This window comes from Myxocyprinus asiaticus, chromosome 5, assembly GCF_019703515.2.
Source record: "Myxocyprinus asiaticus isolate MX2 ecotype Aquarium Trade chromosome 5, UBuf_Myxa_2, whole genome shotgun sequence".
Lineage (NCBI taxonomy): Eukaryota > Metazoa > Chordata > Actinopteri > Cypriniformes > Catostomidae > Myxocyprinus > Myxocyprinus asiaticus.
Genome location: NC_059348.1, coordinates 25,782,960 through 25,803,493, shown reverse-complemented (window position 1 = coordinate 25,803,493; position 20,534 = coordinate 25,782,960). Strand labels below are relative to the sequence as shown.

General features: G+C 37.7%; 2 protein-coding genes across 11 annotated transcripts; both read right to left on the bottom strand.

Moving 5' to 3' along the window:
- Positions 1-193: 193 nt before the first annotated feature.
- On the bottom strand, positions 194-13,200 carry LOC127441302 (protein ENL-like). 7 transcript variants are annotated; one of them, XM_051698535.1, is made up of 12 exons: positions 13,091-13,200; positions 11,762-11,942; positions 9,439-9,521; positions 8,369-8,512; positions 8,129-8,254; positions 5,836-6,444; positions 4,857-4,941; positions 4,655-4,763; positions 3,827-3,926; positions 2,754-2,828; positions 2,587-2,658; positions 194-2,471 (listed from the first exon to the last, which is right to left on the bottom strand). In XM_051698535.1, exons 1-12 carry the CDS (start codon positions 13,100-13,102, stop codon positions 2,343-2,345), a joined length of 1,725 nt encoding a protein of 574 aa, XP_051554495.1. In that variant the 5' UTR covers positions 13,103-13,200; the 3' UTR covers positions 194-2,342. The 7 variants fall into 7 exon arrangements, with proteins under 7 accessions (XP_051554495.1, XP_051554498.1, XP_051554496.1 ...); XM_051698538.1 differs by having other exon boundaries at positions 2,763-2,828; XM_051698536.1 differs by having other exon boundaries at positions 4,857-4,938.
- Positions 13,201-13,811: 611 nt separating this feature from the next.
- LOC127441312 (zinc finger protein 414-like) lies at positions 13,812-20,429 on the bottom strand. Of its 4 annotated transcripts, XR_007897295.1 has the most exons (9): positions 20,297-20,423; positions 20,156-20,199; positions 19,856-19,911; positions 19,631-19,741; positions 19,349-19,454; positions 17,315-17,835; positions 15,497-15,567; positions 14,671-14,820; positions 13,812-14,412 (listed from the first exon to the last, which is right to left on the bottom strand). XR_007897295.1 is itself a non-coding variant. In XM_051698564.1 (8 exons), the coding sequence occupies exons 3-8, from the start codon at positions 19,860-19,862 to the stop codon at positions 14,336-14,338; spliced, it is 972 nt and encodes a 323-aa protein (XP_051554524.1). In that variant the 5' UTR covers positions 19,863-19,911; positions 20,156-20,199; positions 20,297-20,420; the 3' UTR covers positions 13,812-14,335. The 4 variants fall into 4 exon arrangements, 2 of the variants coding, with proteins under 2 accessions (XP_051554524.1, XP_051554525.1); XM_051698564.1 differs by lacking the exon at positions 15,497-15,567 and having other exon boundaries at positions 20,297-20,420; XR_007897296.1 differs by lacking the exon at positions 13,812-14,412 and having other exon boundaries at positions 14,743-14,820; positions 15,497-16,128; positions 20,297-20,429.
- Positions 20,430-20,534: the final 105 nt, after the last annotated feature.

The following is a 20,534-nucleotide window of genomic DNA, read 5'->3' as shown; positions in this document are numbered from 1 at the left end:
AATGTCTGATTTATGAAATTATTGATTAATTATATGGGTTTATGATACACAAATCCTGTTCAATGCAATTTACCCCTGATGTAACATTCACCTGCCACAAATGTTTCGCTGAAAACATTGTTTACTTTATAACCATACATTACTTAGAATCAAAAAGGTAAACTGGCAACCGACAATAAAGAATAACGTGTCAAGCAGTTATGCTTTTTTAAAAGCAACGCCATCAGACAATATGTATCTGACACAAATAAACGTTTCACTTGTATATAATACTTCAGGTTGACAGAGAAGACTTTTTTCCCCCAATTGCACAATTGGAAAACAGACAAAAACTTCCCCCTTCATTCTGTGTGCATATTCTCTCAAGTGACTAAATCATCAATATGACTTCAATAGATGCATTTAAAAACATTGACAAAAATCTGTACATTTTTGCAAGTCAATATTATGTAAAAAAAGAGAGAGAAAATAATCATAAATATAGATATCAGATAATTACAAAGCACTGAAGTGACCAGAAAAAAGTGCAGTTACTTAAATAAACTAGAACCTTAAATGCTTAACAAATTGTTGCTGACCATCAAGAAACAAATGAGAATGCTTAAGACCTTTCTAAGATCATACATGCAAAACGGATCTCTCGTGTTCTCTCTGGACAGGTGTTGAAAAGGGCTTCAAATGTCAATTTCAGGCATTTCCATGTTGAGAGACTCACTAACAATTATGATTAACTAGGGATGTCCCGATACCTTTTTTTTTTCCGAATTCCATATCAACAGTTTATTTCAATTTTATCATCAAAATGGTGTTTAAATAAATTAATAAATTAAAAATGTAATCAAATGAAAGTATAACAATTAATTTTCAACATAATATTGTAATATTTTTTATCAAATTAAATGCTTTACTACAGAACCTCACAGCACAATCCAAAATACAACATTGGATTTATTTTCGTAAAATGAAGTGCTGCATCACAGATTAAATATAATACAATTACTTTTGATTTATTATTATTAGTAGTTGTAGTAGTAGTATTAAAGTGAGTATTACATAAATATACAGTAGTGATCTATTTCTGTCATACTTTTTTCCCTTTAAATTGAGCTTTTATTTTGGTGGAGCTTTTATTTTGAAGTATTTTTGTGTTGTTATGATAGTAGCTTCTCAATTCAGAAAAGCTGGTCACTTTGTGACTCAAAGTGATTATTATACTGCGAAAGGCAGCTATTTAATTGAATAAATATGTAGTCTGTATGTGCCTCGTGCTACAAAGTGAATTAGCACTCTGCTCGCTGTCATCTGTTATAAACAGTGTGTGCGACGCTCATGATGGCATTTCCTGTGTATGAGCTAAGGAGCACTAAAAGGGATAAGCACTTTGTGTCTTTATGTTAGCACAACACCTGCTCAACACATTCACAAGCATTCACATTTGAAGTGCGCACCACATGCAAACTATATATTTATCTCATTAAATTGCAGCTTTTGCAATTAAGTAATCTCACTAGGACATAGCATGATTTTAATTTGTGTTGAATGTTTATGTAATGACATTCATACGTCAGTTGGTATCGGTTTCTGGTATCGGAGCATTTTTTTGAACATGAGTACAAGTACACGAGCGCAGAATCGGTCCCAATTCTGATACCAGTATCAGTATCGGGACATCCCTATAATTAACATGATATTTAAAAAAAGGCACTACAAAGGCATATAGTTTTTCCCCATTAGTTGATCTGTGGGAGCATCTATCACCAAAAGCTTGAGAGTATGTACTTATTCCAACACATGGGGCTACAAGGCTATGCAGACACAAACAGTATGCCAATGACGTTTGATCTTGTTGGGCTTCTTCCACGGAACCACACTGTGCTGAGTGGTTTACATACATAGAGCAGAGGAATAACAGTTTAGTGAAGGGACACAGTCTTCTAGTCATTGCCCTTGCATAAAAAGGCCCTTCCAGGCACGGGCAAGGGATCCATTACACCGGTGTTATAGCTTTGGTGCAAAACCAGTCTTCAAATGTACCTACGTGTAATAAGGTATCCCATCCATGGTGCCAATGGCGAGATCTTTCCCATTTTGGACAGTATTGTGCCAACAGTTTGTTTCTTTAAGTTTAGTGCAATAAGCAGTGCTGTTTTTATATTCAATAAACCCTGAATACCACCCCTTTATGTCCCTGGTCCTTTTGTTTGCTTTTTCCATTACAGTATAAAGTTTTTTTATTTGTTTTGTTTCCTGTGCATTTATATGTTGCTTTCAGTATCTTTCCCTCAGCCCCCAGTAAGTTTGGAAGCCTTTCTCTCACTGACTGACGAAGACCTATCATTGTGTCATGTAGACGTGGCTTCCAGGTAGCTCTGAAGTTTACGTACTGTTGACTCATCCAAGGAAAACAGGTCAAAGTCAAAGGTTGTATTGGTGATATTGAAATGGCCAGTCTTTTCTATGAGGTTTACAATCTAAAAGACATACAAACACAAATGTATATGTCAATCAATAAGTGAGCAACAGCAGTCACACCTTAGGTGTCATGAGCCACACATGAACACAGAAAACACATTATCTTGTATATACCTGCTGTAAAATATTCCTCTCTCTCAGAGCCATCAGCCTGCGGTGAAGATCAACAAGCTCCTCTGTATAAGCCTGGAATGAGATCATTCATTAAGAACCTCTATTGCAGCTAGATGTACAATAAAATCCATATTTCTGCTACTAATGAGAATGATTCAGTTATTTACCCTTCCTACCTTGTCGTATCCCCTCTTCAGCATCTTCTCACGGGTGCAAGAATCTGGGCTCTTTTTCCCTAACATCTGACAAATGATACAATCTGATCTTTAAAATTGATAATAAAATAAACATAGTGCAGGGCTAGTCAACTGGTGGCCCGCAGAACAAATCTGGTCCGCCAATCATCTTTGTCTGGCCTTCCGACTGATTTTTGATAAAACTGCCTCACCATCTGAAATACCAGAGCGCTTTCTATGCAAAACTCAGCATTTGTAGGTTCGAGCCTCAGCAACCAGCGGTGAGTTTAACAATGTTCAATGGCACGTGCAACAACATTCAGCCTCATCAGTTGTACAGACTGGAGCGCATGTTTAAACTTTTCTGGCGATAGTTTAGTTACACTGCTTTGCTAAACATGGATTGCACAATTTAGGTGAGCATTTGATCGTATAAATATAAATTGCTTAGATGTGTGCGGTCAAATCTATAGATGAAAAAAATGATCACCGTGGTTGTGACAGAAATGTTGTCAGCACATATACTGTATGCACATCTTAGTAAACAAAAGAGAAATCGTTGATGAAAACCGAACATTCAAAGAAAATGCGCAGTTATATACAGTATGACCATTGTTTTCATTTGTGGGTTGAGAGGGCTTTAGCAGATCTAGATTCATAATTTGTAAACAATAGCCCTAAAATGTTAAAATGATCATGTTTGGTTTGTTTTTGTTTTTATTTATTTTTCTCAAATTATTTGTTAGTTAAGAGTATAAGTCATGTTTGTTTTTCAGCCAGATCTTATGTAGGAATTTATGGCCACACCTAAAAAAATATATAATTCAATATAGAGTATACACTGTGACTATTTTAATATGAATAAATGCACAGTATTAAGTGTGTTTTTTTAAGTAACATGTTACTTGCGATGAAAGTGCTAACTAAGATGAATACTGAAAAAAAAAATTGGCCCCCGCCAAGTTTTCATCTGGATAATCTGGCCCCCACAAGAAAGTAGTTGAAGAGCCCTGACATGGTGCCCAGGTTTAAACATTTTGACATTGTAGTCACATGTCACTTACCTTGAGGTTTGCTGAGCTGAGTTTGGGTGGAGGTGAAGGGGCTTGCTGGCTGGGAGGACGAGACTCCTCATTGCCATCACTCTCACTGTCCATGCTTAATCTGAAAACAGAAAAAGTCAAATGTAAGGTGCTAAATAACTGTGGTGGTGCTAAAACATTTTTGAAAATTAAAAGAGTAACATTAAATGTATTCTACCCAAAAATGAAAATTCTGTTTTCATTAACTCACCCTCATGTTGTTCCAAACCCATATGACTTGCTTTCTTCAGTGGAACACAAAAAGAGATGTGTAGCAGAATGTCAGGGACTGACAGCCTTAGTCACCATTTACTTTCAATGTATGAAAAGAGATGCAATGAAAGTCAAAGGTGACTGAGTCTGTCAATCCCTAACATTTACCCTTTTGTGTTTCATGGAAGAAAAAAAAGTCACATGTGTTTCGAACAACACGAGGGTGAATGATGACAGAAGTTTTATTTGGGGGTGAACTACCCCTTTAATGTTGTGTATTAATGTGCACAGTATTCCTTACAAACAGTATGGACAAAATATTTTTTGTCTGCAGTCTGCACTGACATTTGATTTTCACTGCAAATGTTCTCCTTTGTAAAATCTAATGAGGCAACCAGGAAGACAGAGTTGAGGATGCCATATGATGTACACAGCGCAAACAAATCTGCAAACTTTTCAATGAAATCACAGACCATCAAAAGATCACCTCTTGAACAACATAGTGTCGGTTCACAAAAAATTGGTCCTTTTTTTTTTTTAATAATCTAATAATTTTAGTAAACATTTTTATTATAGTTATAAGTGTATGGCACAGACCGAGAGTCCTGGTTGGGTGGAGTTGTCTTTATGGGCATCTCAACCTCTGAGCTGCTGTCATCATCAGATCCTTCAGAGTGCATATCCTCTACCATAGTACGGAGCGTCCCTGGACACAGTTATTACAGTAATCCCCAAAATTAATGATGCGAGAAACTATTGAGCATACAATTCACAGTTTATGTTTAAACTCCTTAAATACCTTGGCCTTGTTTCTGGGAGGGCTCAAAGTCAGAGTCAGAGCTGGAACTGGAGCTGGAACTAGATGGACTGGACGGAGCCGACTGCTTCAAATATAGAGAACACCTTGATTACTCAAAAACAAATAGCACCCTTGAGCTTTATGCTGCCTTCACATGCTATCGGAATTATCTTACCAATAATAGGAAACATTTAGGGCGCCAGGTTAATTCTCGCAAATTTCTTGGGAACTCTTATTTTGACACCGTAATACATGTCATTTGAATAAATGGTATTTTGATCAAATACATGCTAATTTCTCTAGCAAATTTTCAAATATGCACCAAATGATTACTGATACTGTTTACATAAATGTATATGGATGAATTTTACAGTAATTTTGATAGCACGTGAAGCAGCATTATTCCACCAACATTTATGTAATTTCATGAAAACAAGTCCAGGTCACATTTCATCCCAAAATCAAAAGAAATATAAAATAAGAAACAATATTTTGCATTAAGACAATGAAGCCTTTTTGCCTTATTTTCAAGATAATTAAGCACATTTTCCCATTAAATTACCATAATGCGCCTGTACGTTTTACTGTTGAGTTTTTTGTAATTCCTATTATTCTCAATGGCGATTCATGGCATACATTCTTGTTACTGTTAGTATTATAGTAAAAATCTAATGTAACACTATCATTTTTTAAACATTTAAATAAGCATCAATTAAAGGCAGTAAAAATACTACCATTTATAAATATAATACTTTACAATGCAATAATATATTTCGTATTAAGGTAATTAAACTTTGGGAGGAAAATGTGCTTAATTGTCATTAAAAGTATGACGCAATGCAAAAACTTTTAATGGTCCTATTAATAAGACAAAATATAATTTCTTATTTCAGACAAGTTCTTGACAGGTTTTGTGAGATTCACTCATACTGTATATTCAAAGCCATGTTTTGCTAATGGGACTACAGTCTACATATACCTCAGATTTTGAAGAGGCTTCATCCTCAGAGTTGGACTCATCAGAGTCTGGCTGCCTTTTCACTTCTTGCGCCTCTGGTTTCATCTTGGGCCAGTGGCCTTTATCTTTAGAAGTTTTCTTCTCTGGGTTATTGGAGGGTGTTGTTGAGGTGATACGGGGGGAATTGCTGTTGTAGACCCCACTGACAGGTGCCTTCATGCCCTCTGAGCCCACCCTCTTCTGTTTCTTGGTGCTTAGCTTCGGAGACTCGGTGGCGGATGCGGGCCGCTTGCTTGGGGTTCGAGTGTCCATCTGACCCCCTCCGCCCGTTACTGCTCCTCCAACTTTTGGAGACATCCCATCCATCTTGGACTCTCTGACTGTTAGTTTAGGCTCTTTGAAGGCTGCTTTGGGCACAGTTTTCCCCTCATCTTTTCCTCTGCCCTCTGGGGCTTTCTTTGAAACAGAGGATTGAGTTTGGTCTCGGTTGGACTTGCTGCTCTCACGGTCGCTCTCTTTGGACGTGGCCTTGCTCTCTGAGTCCTTTCGTGTGCGCTCTCGATGCTCTTTGGTTGCCTTATGGGCTTTGAGCCCTTTGATGCTCCCACTTCCTCCATCTTTACTGGCTTCCTACAAACAAATATTGGTAGATTTTTAAAAGAATGATTTTTGACAATGCACAGTCCTCTATCAACCAAACATTCAAGTTTTTTCTTTGTTTCTGTAGTTCTCTAGGCCAGGGGTTTTCAAACTTTTTGGCGCAAAGGACAACTAAATTTGATGATGCCCTTGCGAGGGACCCCCTGTGTGATAAATCTAGTAAACATGATATGGTGAAGAGTTTTTGTTTGCAAAATTAAATAATTGGCTTTTATATTACACTGAAGCTGAAATAAAATTGTTAAAATATTATCTGGGAAATAATTACTTTTTATTAAGTTGACAGTGTATCTTTCTTGTGCTGGAGTAATGTTAGATTGAAATGTAAGACACCAGGTTGAAAACCCCTGCTCTAGGCTACATTTCTGGACCCCTTCCCCCCTAAAAAAAAAAAACAATCAAAGCAATAAATCATCCATTTAATACAAAAACATCCTTGAAAAGTCATCTTTTTAATGACAGTATATGTTAATGCGATTTAAAAAATATATATGTATCTCACACCACTGCAATACATCTGAAAAAGTTTCATCAGGTTTCCACACCTTTATATATCAATTAATTTCCATTCATTTGTAATTACTGAATAAGGATTTATTAAATCATTTTAATGAGATTGCAGGACAGATTTCAATATGTCAACTTGAAAAGGAGTGATTCATTTAAAAGAATAAGATGATATATTTAATTGCCTTCATCCATCTTGAATATTTAAATGACACAATGAAGCCACAGGCATGTCTCCAGAGCTCTTTAGCTGCATACCAAAGAGATATCTGTAGAGTCTTCATTCAGTCTTACATAATCCAAAGGATGACACAGATGCTAAAATACACAACCCATTTACAGCTCATAAACAATCTGGGCAAACATAAACATAGCAGTTTTGCTTATATCCTGTATTTTCAATTGAAGAACTTCGCAGTATCAAGCCTTTCAGTAAGATGTTGCAGAAGCCGCATCTGAAGTGGCATTTAGCTGTGTTTACACAGACTGTTTAATGCTGCTAAACAGTAGGCATAAATGCATTTACACAGCAGTTACAAATGCATCAATTAAGTTATAAGATTAATGTATGTAAATGTAAAATGTAATGTAAAATGAATGGAAATATGAAGTTATACTTTTAAATATGAAATATATGCTCTATCATGACAACAACAAAGTTTAAGGCTGCTCTGATTGGCTGCATTTGATTTACACAGAACCAAAGCAGCATCAGAACTACCTTTGATACTAGGGGCTAAGCAGGCACATAGCAGGTTTAAATTAGCTGTGTAAAGATGCCTATAGCTAATGAATTACTTTTAAGAACTTAAAGGGATAGTTCACCAAAAAAAAAAAAAAAAAAAAATCTGTCATCATTTACAAATCCTCATGTTGTTACAAACCTGTATGACTTTCTTTCTTTTGAAATACAACAGGAGATGTTTGGCAGAATGTTAGTCAAATTCAACATTCACTTTCATTGCATCTTTTTTTTCCATACAATGAAAGTGAATGAGGCTAAACTGTCTGACATCTTTTTTTATTTTTTTTGTGAACAATCAAATATCTTTTGAAATAAATATGAAAAAACTGTTAGGTGAGAAGCTTTTCTAGAGGAAATTGTGGTGCCACCATAGTGGAAGAACTTTTGGAGAAAAAAAATAACCTTTACTGCAAGGGAGGACTTGATCTTCTTGGGGTCAGAGAAGGCAGATAGTGGAATAGTTGGCAGCATTGGATAATCTGGACTGGGTTTTGGCATCATCTCTGCTCCCTCAGGAACAACTATAATCTGAGAAGGGAATAACACCCCAACAGAAAGAAAAGAGAGAGTGTGAGAGACTGTATGTTTGAAAGAGCTGATTACAGACATACACGCAAAGCAAAGACAAACAGTCACGCTCACCCCACCAGCCTTGACCAGTTTACGTCGAAACTCATGTGTGGGGTTGTTAAATGTGAGCTTCTCGCACCGCAGATGATTGACTGGTGGGTTGCCTTCCAGGTTCAAGAAAAGGTCATAATTAAAGCACACCTTTTTAGGTTCCTCCTGTGATAGAAGAGATAAGCATGTTCAGGCATTTTAGATGTAAAATCGAGGTAAACAGGGTTCCCACACCTTTTGAGCAACACATTTTTCCATGACTTCTCAATTGTTTTTTAAATCCTTTTATAGAAATGGCACTCACAAAGAGCAATGGGATATTTAACTAGAAATTTATATTCACTAGCCATTTCTATGACTTTCAATTTTAAGACTTTGAAATACTAATTTTAAAATTCATTGATATTTTCAGGTTTTCTATGACTGTGGGAACCCTGTGTAAAAAAAGTCTCAAAAATCTATTCCGGTGACAAAAGTATGAATGGCCAAATCAAAACCCACACCACATCTATAAAAACATGAGCAGTGTGTGAAACATTTACCGTATAGTAAGGTCACAGTACAGTCTTTGGTAAATTACATTTGAGAAAAGAAGACAGAAAATGGCAACACCACAAATATTCAACTAGGCATTCAACTAAGCATTCTAGATAAGTAAAAACACAAAATGACAACGATTAGACACAGAACAATGTCTTAAAGTGCAATATACTGTAAATTCTTATACTCTTACCACTTGTGCCCCTACTAAGGTCTGTAGTGCAACAGCTGCATATAAATTCTGTTTGTGTGTCGGTAAAATCTGTTAGCCCCCTCATGCACACACTCCTGTTTTTAACATGACCTTTAACCTATACCGAATTGCAAAACTCTTCATCGCAACATTTTTCCGATACTGACTACAGTTTACAAACTCCTCCCTAAAATATCAGTGCAAGGGCATTTTCCTCACACACGTCTAAAAAAATCATGCAAAAGCAGAGCAGTCTGGCCATTCTTTTCATGTGTTTTGCCTGAAATACCAGTTATTCGTGTCAAAGACGTAAAAATGCAGATACTGGTGTGGATATGTGGCTCAGAGATGTTCTTACCTTGTTTTTGAAGTAAACCTCTATGGGCATGAGGAAGCCAGCATAGCCTGACTCTTCAACTTTATATGGAGGCTCTTTACAAACTGCATGGGAGAAAAAAAGCATTTCATGGACTACATTTGCAAACAGACACAAGGCAAAAAGTATAGCACAGCATATAAAGTCTACACTGAAACAGTGGCATTAAACTAAAATATGTTATCTACATGGATAAGCTACATACCGGTATCACACAGGCTACAATTATTAATAGTATAATTACTATTTAATCACTGGTATTTCTGCCCCAGAATTTCCTAAACAATATGACCCCCATCCTTCATTGTTTAGAGAAACAGGCTCTAACCCTAACCCTATATCATTGTTTGAGCCATGTCGGACCATTCAAACAAACAGAGCAATGTTTTTAAAGAGCCACAGTCTTTACACTTTTCAGGAAAATCAACCTACAAATGGCTTTCTATAGTTGTCTGCATAGTAAATTAGGATTGGAGAAAGTTCAGTGTCAAGAAATATCCATCCATTACTATAGCCGCTTGTCCTATGCAGGGTCACGGGTAGTGCTGGAGCCTATCCCAGCTGTCTTGGGCCAAAGGCAGGGAAATACCCTGGACAGGTGGCCAGTCCATCACAGGGCAACACACACAGTCCTACACATTCACACTCACACCTATGGGCAATTTAGGGTCTCCAATTAACTTAACCTGCATGTTTTTTTCTCAGCCAAAAATGCAAAAGAATGGTGACCAAAACTTTGAAGCACCAAAAATCACATAAAGGCAGAATAAAAGTAATCCATCCAACTCCAGTGGTTAAATCCATGTCTTCAGAAGTGATCCAATTGGTATTGGGTGGGAACAGACCAAAATGTATCTCCTTTTTCACTGTACATCTTGCCATTGCACAATATTTAGGCACAATCATGATTTCAAGCTCGATTACACTTCCTAGTGCTTGACGAATGGGCAGAGCGCTAGATGGCGCTAGGAAATGTACCTGAGCTTGAAATCATGATCTCCAAAAAGCAGGGTTGCTGCAGAGTTTTAATAAAATTTCAAGACCTGAACAAATAAAATGAATACTGTATCCCCATCCCAAAAAAAAAAACACACAATCTCAAAATAAATCATGTATCACAGACTCTTATTTAAACAGGCAGGGGCACACATTCAACATGGCCTTTACATTGCTCATCAGTAAAACGGTAGGATATATGCAAGTTTAAAATACTCGTTTAAACATGTTTCCCACATATATATCACATTAATACTGGTTTATGTACCATTATATAAATAAATACAAATTAGAGGTCGACCGATATTGGATTGTGCTAATTCGATAATGTGTTGAAAGAAAGCCAGTTAGTCTGCCAATAGTTTTTAAAATTGGTAGCCTATATTAAATGTTTTTAGTCTTTCCTTCCTGCATATACTCACAAGCCCCCGTGTGATTGGAGAAAATACAACAGTGCCGCGTTTTCACTTTGAAGGATGCAGCGCATGAATTTATTTAATTGAATCGCATTCTTTTGAAGTATGATAATCACATTAGGTCATATCACAATACCTGTATTTCCGCCCCCAAATTTAAGACCTCTTTAAATAAAAATTAAGACTTTTGTTGTATCATTTAAGATATTTAAGAGTTTTTAAGGATCTGCGGGAACCCTGAAAAAGACTACTGATGTCAAGATTTATAGTGAAAAAGGAACTACATTTTGGTCTGTTCTCACCCAAAACTGATTGGATCGCTTCAGAAGACATGGATTAAACCACTGGAGTCTTATGGATCACTTTTATGCTGCCTTTATATGCTTTTTGGAGCTTCAAAGTTCTGGTCACCATTCACTTGCATTGTATGGACCTACAGAGAAGAAAGAAGAAAGTCATACATATCTGGAATGGCATGAGGGTGAGTAAATGATGAAAGAATTTCCATTTTTTGGGTGAACTATCCCTTTAACTGAAGAAATTACAGACCTACACCTTTACCATCCCCTTTTAATAATTTATTTCTAGTGGCATAATTACTATACAATTACTGGCATTTTAAGGTCTTCAGATCTTAACATGCTGTAACTACAGAAACTATATTAGTTTGGGCTTAGGGCATTAAAATGTTAATCGTTTGGATAGATAAAATACAATATTGGAAATATCATTCACAGCAGAATAAGATGGGTGCAAATCCCCTTAAAGTGTTTTCATTGGTACAAAGTCCTAACAAAACGCTATCCTTTAATTCAAATCGGAAGGGACTTAAACCTACATGACAGCAAGTACCATGTTACATTGTTACTAGGTTCGCCCAAAATATAACCTGCCTCTTTTAGGTTTTGGGAAGCTGTCGTGAAGGCGGAAGACAACTCTCTCCACAAAGTGCTGGATGTCACATGTCTCTGGGCCTCGAACAAACACCATCCAGTCATGTGTGAAGCCCTCGTTGGTGACCTTCTTCCTTAACTGGGCTCTGTGCCCCAGCTCCAGTTTCACCTGCACAGTGCACTGCAACAACAGTCATCCATTAGTCTGTCAGTTGTGGACAAGCTATGACTACAACATCAGATTTGATCAGTCATAAGCTGTACTGTGACCTCTATTCAGTGAAATGTTTTGTTTGGAGACCGTGGCCAACTTCTTGTCAGTTTTACAGTTTATTTCTGCAAGAAATCAAACTCGCTTTGGTTTTATTACATGTCAGGTATCTGTCATGTGTGTGATGGTTTATTGTTTACAGCTATTCTTGGTATGGAAACAAAACTCCTGATAGACTTGTATGTGTTAGCTCCATGGTCAATATACTCCTTGCCAATGATGAATGATCCTATGTGCAAACAAGGGCCTAAAGCATTTTCCCCAGCGCATGAATAATACAAAACTAAAATAAGAAGTGCATCAAAACTTGAAGCACAATGTCAACAAATATGACTGGAGAGTGTGTAGCCACATCAGGCTGTGCTATTATCAAACTTTAAAGTCATAAAGCATTATTTTGCTTGAGAACACCTCTACTCCCTTGTTAAACTTTCTTTAATAATTTACTGATTCACTTCCAGGGTCACACAGTTAACTTAACATCCTTCACGAGGGCACTTGCATTCTCTCACTCAATGTTTGGAATCTAAGCTTGGCTATTGAATTATACAACCCAACATCACACTTTCATCCTCCCATGAAATGGGAAGAATATCTGAGATAGTTGGCTGCTTCAAAGCCTAAACAGCAGTCTACAGAGACGGCATGTTTGGGGCCATGGTGGGCGCAGGCAAACGTGCTCACAACTACTGCCTAGGTAGGCAGCACTCTAGGTTTTGAGACACTAGCTAGCTGGACACCAATTATGTGCTGGAACTCAAGAGTCTATCTGTCCTGTATCTCAAAGCCTGGTATTTATAAAAGGCCATACAGATTTCTGTAAACACATCGTCGTCACACCTGATATTTACATAAAACACTGATGTAATTGCGCGGGTTTCCTGCTTTAAGCATCGCTGGCACACGCGCAGGGTATAGCTGGCTAAGTTAGCACCCTTGGCAGTCATCATAGAAACGTTGGCCTGGCGACTATTAAAGATAAATGCTTTATTAATTATAAAAAATTATGCATATTTTCCTATATTAGCCTACTGTCAGTGTTATTAAAGGCTTATTACCATGTTTTCCATTGTTGCCTGTTTCGGTTGTTCCGTTTATTTACAGAAACGTTGAAGTAGATTGAACGTGCATCCTCGCTGTTACACTGAAGGAGTGTGAAGGAAGAAACTGAAGCGTTTGAACAAATGGCCGCGACACGGACAGTTTATAAAATAAAAGCAGAATAGCTCATATCTTCCACGTGTTTCTTTCCAACATCTTTTATCAGTTTAAATACCACGCAAATCACTTAAGTTTCTCCACCCATTACTGTACATTTTACGGAGAGGTCTTCTGTCAGATTTTTCCCTATAGCGGTTCTACAAGTATTGTTACAAGACCAATTTCACTCCATTACACTTTAAAATGAAACATTTGTAGACTATGAAATACTTGTGGGATAAAATCCCACCACAGAAAATAATTAAAGACATTAAAATGAAAACATGCACATCACAATTAAAAAAACAGGTTTTATTTATAGCTGGCAGACACTACAGAAACTATTGGTCTTAATACAAATAGTTTGGCACCATTTCACATATTCATCAGTTTTCTTTTTGATACAATAACAGTTGGCCAAGATTTCTATAGGCTATTTATAATGAAAAAAATAAAAAATAAAAAAAACCTGATAGCACACATACATCACCCAGAAGTCTTTTTGATGTGTGTTTACAATCTGTATATATATATATATATATATAGTAGATAGATAGATAGATAGATAGATAGGATAGATAGGTTGTTTGCTCATCTGCAATAATGTCTATAAGACGTTTCCTCTTGGATGTCAATAAGACATTCAGCAGATATCTTTGAGACATTTATGATTTAGAATGTTTGTAAATCTGATCTTTTTAAGATGTTTAGCAAATGTTGATTATAACATAATGCTTTCCAGATGAAACGCTCTTAAACAGTCATCTCTGAAATGTACGTGTGCTATCTGGGATTACAAATGTCTACAACCTGCTCCAAAAAGATTAAAACAAAGACCGAATAAATACTGATATTATATACAATTCCACATTATTTGTTGAAAGACAAGCAAGACATATTGTCTGGGTTTGAGAATAGTTGACCCACAAACACATAGTATATGCAGCACTTTTTTCCCTACTTCTGTTTGAACAGTGATTACTGGACAGTTCCAGACCATAGAGATGCTAGGAGGCCAGTGAAATGAACATATTTAAGTTTCTCTCTGAATCGCAAGCTACAACAAACTTTGTCAATCTGTAAGTTTAGCATCTCATTTCATGTTAAAGCTGTGTATACGTTGAGTTGTCCGAGTGTAGTGAAGTCTTAGCCATTAAGGAACTGGTGCCAACCTCTGGATCTGTAAAAATGCACAGAAGATTTAGTTTAAGTGAGCAGAAAGACCCAATATACAGAATGAAATGCACATTAAATCACCAAACTCAGCATGCCGAGAAGCATGAAAATGAAGACAGTGATACACCATAGCTAATGTGTATTTACTTCTTTAAACTGCTAATGTAGAACTTTCTCTACTCCACAAAATAACAAAAACTGAAAGGGCTTTAATCAATTCTGTGGTTTATAAATAAGTGATCAAACTGTGAGGTAGCCATACCAGTATCATTATTCACATTGCACCCTGAGTTCTTGTGCAGGTTGATGTGTGCCGTCATCTCCCCCCGGTCTGGGGTACAGTGGCCACACTGTAGGCAACTGTATCGGCCTCTGGTGTGTTCCCATAGGATGCGGAAGTTGAAAGACTGACCTGACAGATTTAATTTAAGGATGAGTCATTAAAATGAAAATGAACTCAAAGATTATCAGCTCAACTCATATTCGGGATAATAATTCATTGAGATGAAATAAACAGAGAGAACACACAAACAAATAAACGCAGAGAACAACATATCGCGAAAACAGAACCCTTTACCAGCAAGTAGCAGATAAATTCATGACTGACTTGAGCTGAAATTTCTCACACACCCAAGAGCAATGTATTATTCACAGAAAGAAGAGCATATGCAATTAAACATCAAAACTGACCCAGTTTAGGCAGATGAACATGCGCACAAAGGCGCTGATATAAGCACTGTCAACCTATCCACATATGATCAACGAGGATACAGCACCATCTCTTACCAGAAATGACCACCTAAATTTAGCAAATGCTGATGGTAAAAAAAGTAATCTTGTCCCTAAAAACAAACTCTCTGATGTGTTTATCTCATTTGTTAGTGCAGGACCCGAATGTATGCATTTAGGATTGTATGGGAGTGACTGAGTTTGCACAGCTGCATGGTACAACTAAATGGCACACTCAGGGAAGACACTGAGCCCGGTTAGAGGAGGGAAGGGAAGGGGGATTAGCACCTAAAGCATAATTTGAGGGAAGGTCTGATTTTTCCCTGAAGCAATGTGTGTGTGGATTCTCTGTGCCTCACCTGGACTTCATCTCTACTTAAACTCTGACTGCTTGGAGAGTTCCATCTGTGCAAAAGGGGCCCGGGCGGGTCTGGCAGGATAGTGCAACACGACAAAACACAGTTCACTCAAAGCGGCCATGGCCAAATTAACTTAAAATTTCACTTTCAAAAGGACTCACACCTGTTGATGAGCAGGTGAGATCAGTTGAGCAAACTGGGAAATACACAGGTGAACAGGCTCTACAATGTAGGGTGATTTAAAAGGAATAGTTCACCCAAAAATGAAAATTCTCTCATCATTTAGTCACCCTTATGCCATCCCAGATGTGTGTTACATTCTTTCTTCTGCAGAACACAAACAAAGAAGAATATCTCAGCTCTGTCGGTCCATTCAATGCAAGTGAATGGTGGCCAGAACTTTGCAGCTCCAAAAAGCAAATAATGGCAGCATAAAAGTAATCCATACAACTCCAGTGGTTAAATCCAAGTCTTCTGGAGCGATATGATAGGTGATGGGAAGAAATAGATCAATACTTACAGTAAGTCCTTTTTTACTATGAATGTCCACTTTCAATTTCACTTCCACATCTTCATCTTTTGTTTTTTGGTGATTCACATTTTTCGTGCATATCGCCTACTACTGGTCAGGGCTGGTCATTGGAGGAGATTTATAGTAAAAAAAAAAAAAGGACTTAAATATTGATCTACTTTTCAACCACACCTATTATATCGCTTCAGAAGACATGTATTTAAAGAAGTTTTGGTGCTTTTATTCCATATCTATTAGCTTTAGGGTCATCTATATGCTAGTGTACTCCTAAAGGTTGAAAAAATTCATTTTCAGAAGATATAAGCATTTAAATTCTGCAGTCTCGCTCTTCCGGCTAGAAAGACCAAGGCACAGTAATGACGTCAAACTACGCTAGAGAAACTTCAATCAAATGTTCAAATAAAATCAAATGCGTTTTACAATGAGAAGGCATTCGCCCCATTAATCTGCTTGCTGCACGCACATGGATGTGTTCTCACCTGCGCTGATGATTCCTTCGTAGGGCACTTCAAAGGCTGTGGCTGCGCTTACTGGCTATTTTTAAAAATGGCACGAGTCGTTCAACAAGTCCCGCCCCAACTTCATGTTTAAGTACGAAATACGTCAACAGTGTAAAGTAAGATGTGCTTTTCAATGCAATTCACTGGGACTTTAACCACTTGAGACTTAGGGATTACTTTTATGCTGCCTTAATGTGTTTTTTGGACCTTCAAAGGTCTAGCCACTATTCACTTGCATCGAATGGACCTACAATGCTGAGATATTCTTCTAAAAATTTTCATTTGTATTCAACAGAAGAAAGAATGAAAGTCATACACATCCAGAATGGCATGTGGGTAAGTAAATGAGAGAATTTTCATTTTTGGGTGAACAGTTGCTTTAAAGGACAGTTTACCCCAAAATGAAAGTTCTGTCATCATGTACTCACCCTCATGTCGTTCCAAATAGGTATGACTTTCTTTCTCTCTTGCGTGGAACACAAAAGTAGTTATCTAGCAGAATGTGCAAGCCTCTCTGTATCTTATCACTTTCATTGTATGGAAAAAAAATTATAATGGAAGGGAATGGTAACAGAGAAGCTTAGACATTCTGATCAATACCTCCTTTTGTTTTCCACAGAGAAAAAAAAAGTCATATGGGTTTTGAATAATATGAGGGTGATTGAATAAAGACAGAATTTCAATATTTGGGTGAACTATCCATTTAAGGAACATTATAATCAATGATACCTGTTGTAACTCAGCTTTCCTCACAGAGGAAAGCTCTATAAGATAAGATCTATTCACCTTGGTTCTTCCTCCAGACTGCATTTGACCCTGGAGATGATGGCAGTGTCGGTGAAGAGGGCAGACTTGGAGGACCAGACCTGGGAGACCGCTGCTGCTGCTGTAGGCCTGGATCTGGCAGGAAGGCTGGGTTAACAGGAGACAGAGCGGGTGGATAAGGACTGTAGGGCGATTCTGGCTGATAGGGAAGATTTGGGGTTAAGGCAGGTTCTAGAGTGGCAAGGGGCAGAGTTGCAGGGCCAACGGATGTGGCGTTCATGAAAACATTGTTTGCTGGAGACTGCTGGGTTGGATATGGGGACAGAGAGGGCTTAGACTCCATCTCCTCTGATCCATGTGTGTCTAAGAATGATCCAGATTGCTCCATGTCACCAGTTATGAGTGGAACACCAGTGGGATCTGCATCAGGTGCCATTCCAGTCTCTATCTTTGCAGCTTTGTTCTTGGCAACCTTAGCACAGGTTTGCAGGTGTTTGAGAAGGGTACGGTAAGAACGCAGTTTGGCCTTGCAGCTTTCGCACCTAAAGGACAGAAAAAGATTGAAGGTTGTTTTTGCACTTAAAGGGATATTTCACCCAAAAATGAAAATTCTCTAATCATATACTCACCCTCATGCCATCCTAGATGTGCATGACTTTCTTTCATCTGCTGAACTCAAATGATGATTGTTAGAAGATTTTCTCTGCCCTTTTGGTCTATAAAATGCAAGTGAATGGGTGCCAACATTTTGAAGCTCCTAAATGACATAAGTCTGCATAAAAGTAATCCATAAAACTCCAGTGGTTAAATCCATGTCTTCAGAAGCGATATGATATGTGTGGGTGAGAAACAGATCAATATTTAAGACTTTTACTATAAATACTCCTATCTGCTCAATCAATCTCCACTTTAACTTTTTTCTTTTTGTGTTTTTGGTGCTTCACATTCTAACTGCACATAACCCCCTACTGGGCAGGGAGAAGAATTTCTAACAAAAAAACTAACTTAAATACTTAAATATTGATCTGTTTCTCACCCAGACCTATCATATCACTTCTGAAGACATGGATTAAAACACTGGAGTCTTTTTAATCATTGGATTACTTTTACGATGCCTATATGTGATTTTTGGAGTGTCAAAATGTTACTAATATTGAACTAATAAAATAAATTGACAAGGGAAATCTGTTAATGGGTTACTAAAATGGAACTGAATTTTAAGCTGATTTTTAAAGATATGTGGTCTGAGTCAGTTCCTTAAAGGGGGAGATGAGGGGGCCTGGGTAGCTCAGCGAGTAAAGATGCTGACTACCACACCTGGAGTTGCAAGTTCAAATCCAGGACATGCTAAGTGACTCCAGTCAGGCTTCCTAAGCAATCAATTGGCTCAGTTGCTAGGGTTGGTAGTGTCACATTGGGTTAATCTCGTGGTCGTTATAATGTGGTTCTCGCTCTTGGTGGGGCGCGTGGTGAGTTGTGCATGGATGCCGCGGAGAATAGCGTGAGCCTCCACACACGCTATGTCTCCGCAGTAACGCGCTCAACAAGCTACATGATAAGGTGCACGGATTGACGGTCTCAGACACAGAGGAAACTGATATTCGTCCTCCACCACCCGGATTGAGGCGAGTCACTACGCCACCACGAGGACGTAGAGCGCATTGGGAATTGGGCATGCCAAATTGGGGAGAAAAGGGGAGAAAAAATAAAAATAAAAAATAAAATAAAAAAGGGGTAGACGGTTCCAGATAGCGAGATCTCTATGACCACGTCCACACTAATACATTTTGTCGACAACCATGGGACATCCCTACTTTAGAAAAAATAACTCTAAAGTACCAGATACTATGGAAAATAATGACATTAGAAAACAGAAAACTGAATTTTCAGTCAGAAACGTATTAGTGTGGATGTGGACTATGTGAAATTGCAAACTGTCCCAAAGATGTCCTGAAGAAAGTTAGCTGTTTTATTTGATACTGAAATGATGGCATGCAATACTTCCATGTAACAACAATGTAACCTCCTTTAAGAAAGAAAGCAAAATAAACTCACAGGAAATAATAATTTGGCTTGTGGTGGTGCCTCATATGTTCCATGAGCTGCTGCATGTTGCTGAAGGAACCATCACATCCTATTGAAGAGCACAGAAAAGTTTTCCCTAAAGAAAAAAGGAGAATGCATTAGACACTAATTTTAGCAAGATGTCCTTTGGAAACAACAAATAAAACAAAGATTAAAATCATCACTGTACAAATCAAATAACATTTAATTAATCTGCACTAGTCTACGTTATACCAGGCAATGTTTAAATCGTTTAAGGAAATTATGTTTTACCAGGAAGCGACTGGGCAGTGTTCTTTTGATGGTCCTGCAGATGACTATTCAGTGCCTCTGGACTATTGTAGGTCCTCTTGCATGCATAAAATGAACAGGACATCTGACAGCCTGAAGTGGAGCATGGAATACCAACTGTACTTTAATATGGGCTTTAATATGCACAAACATTAAAACAGCCATAAAAGCATCTATGGTCAAGCTTTGACACAATTATTGACATACCCTCCATGGCGAGTTGGGGTGGTTGGATGGATTATGTTTAAATGTCCCAGCCAGACCTGTAAACCAAGATATCAATTGATCTAGTTAGGACTAGTTCGATACATTAGATACAACATGATATTATGCATAAACACTCATGCACACTTTCAATGAATGGCACGTAACTGATTGTTGAATGACTGTATAAAGTACTCAGCAGACTTCAAAGTAAATGGGTTTAACATGCACTTCATCAATAACAGTGTTTAAATAATAAGCAATCCAGTGATGTCATTGATAAAAACTAACAGATCATCTCACCAATGTAAACAATCTGGAATGTAGATAGCCAGCAGACGCACGAGCTAGCAGGCAACAACAAAAACATCACATCTTAGAAGAAAACACATGTATGTGAAAACATTTATTGTCCATGAACACGCTGGTGGTCATGACACTTACCACGGATGGATTCCTTAAAGTGTTCGATATTTTCTATTATGAACACATAAATTCACCAAACGAATTATTAAGCTTCGTCGCACCCTGGCGACGTGCGAAACGTGACTGTTGAAAATGTCGCGAGAACTCGTGACGTACATACGACGACATGCGACGTTCTCGCGCTCGTGGATGATGACAACATTCGAGATGATCACACTTTGTTTCTCATTGTTGCATTTTAAGTGCACACAAAGCA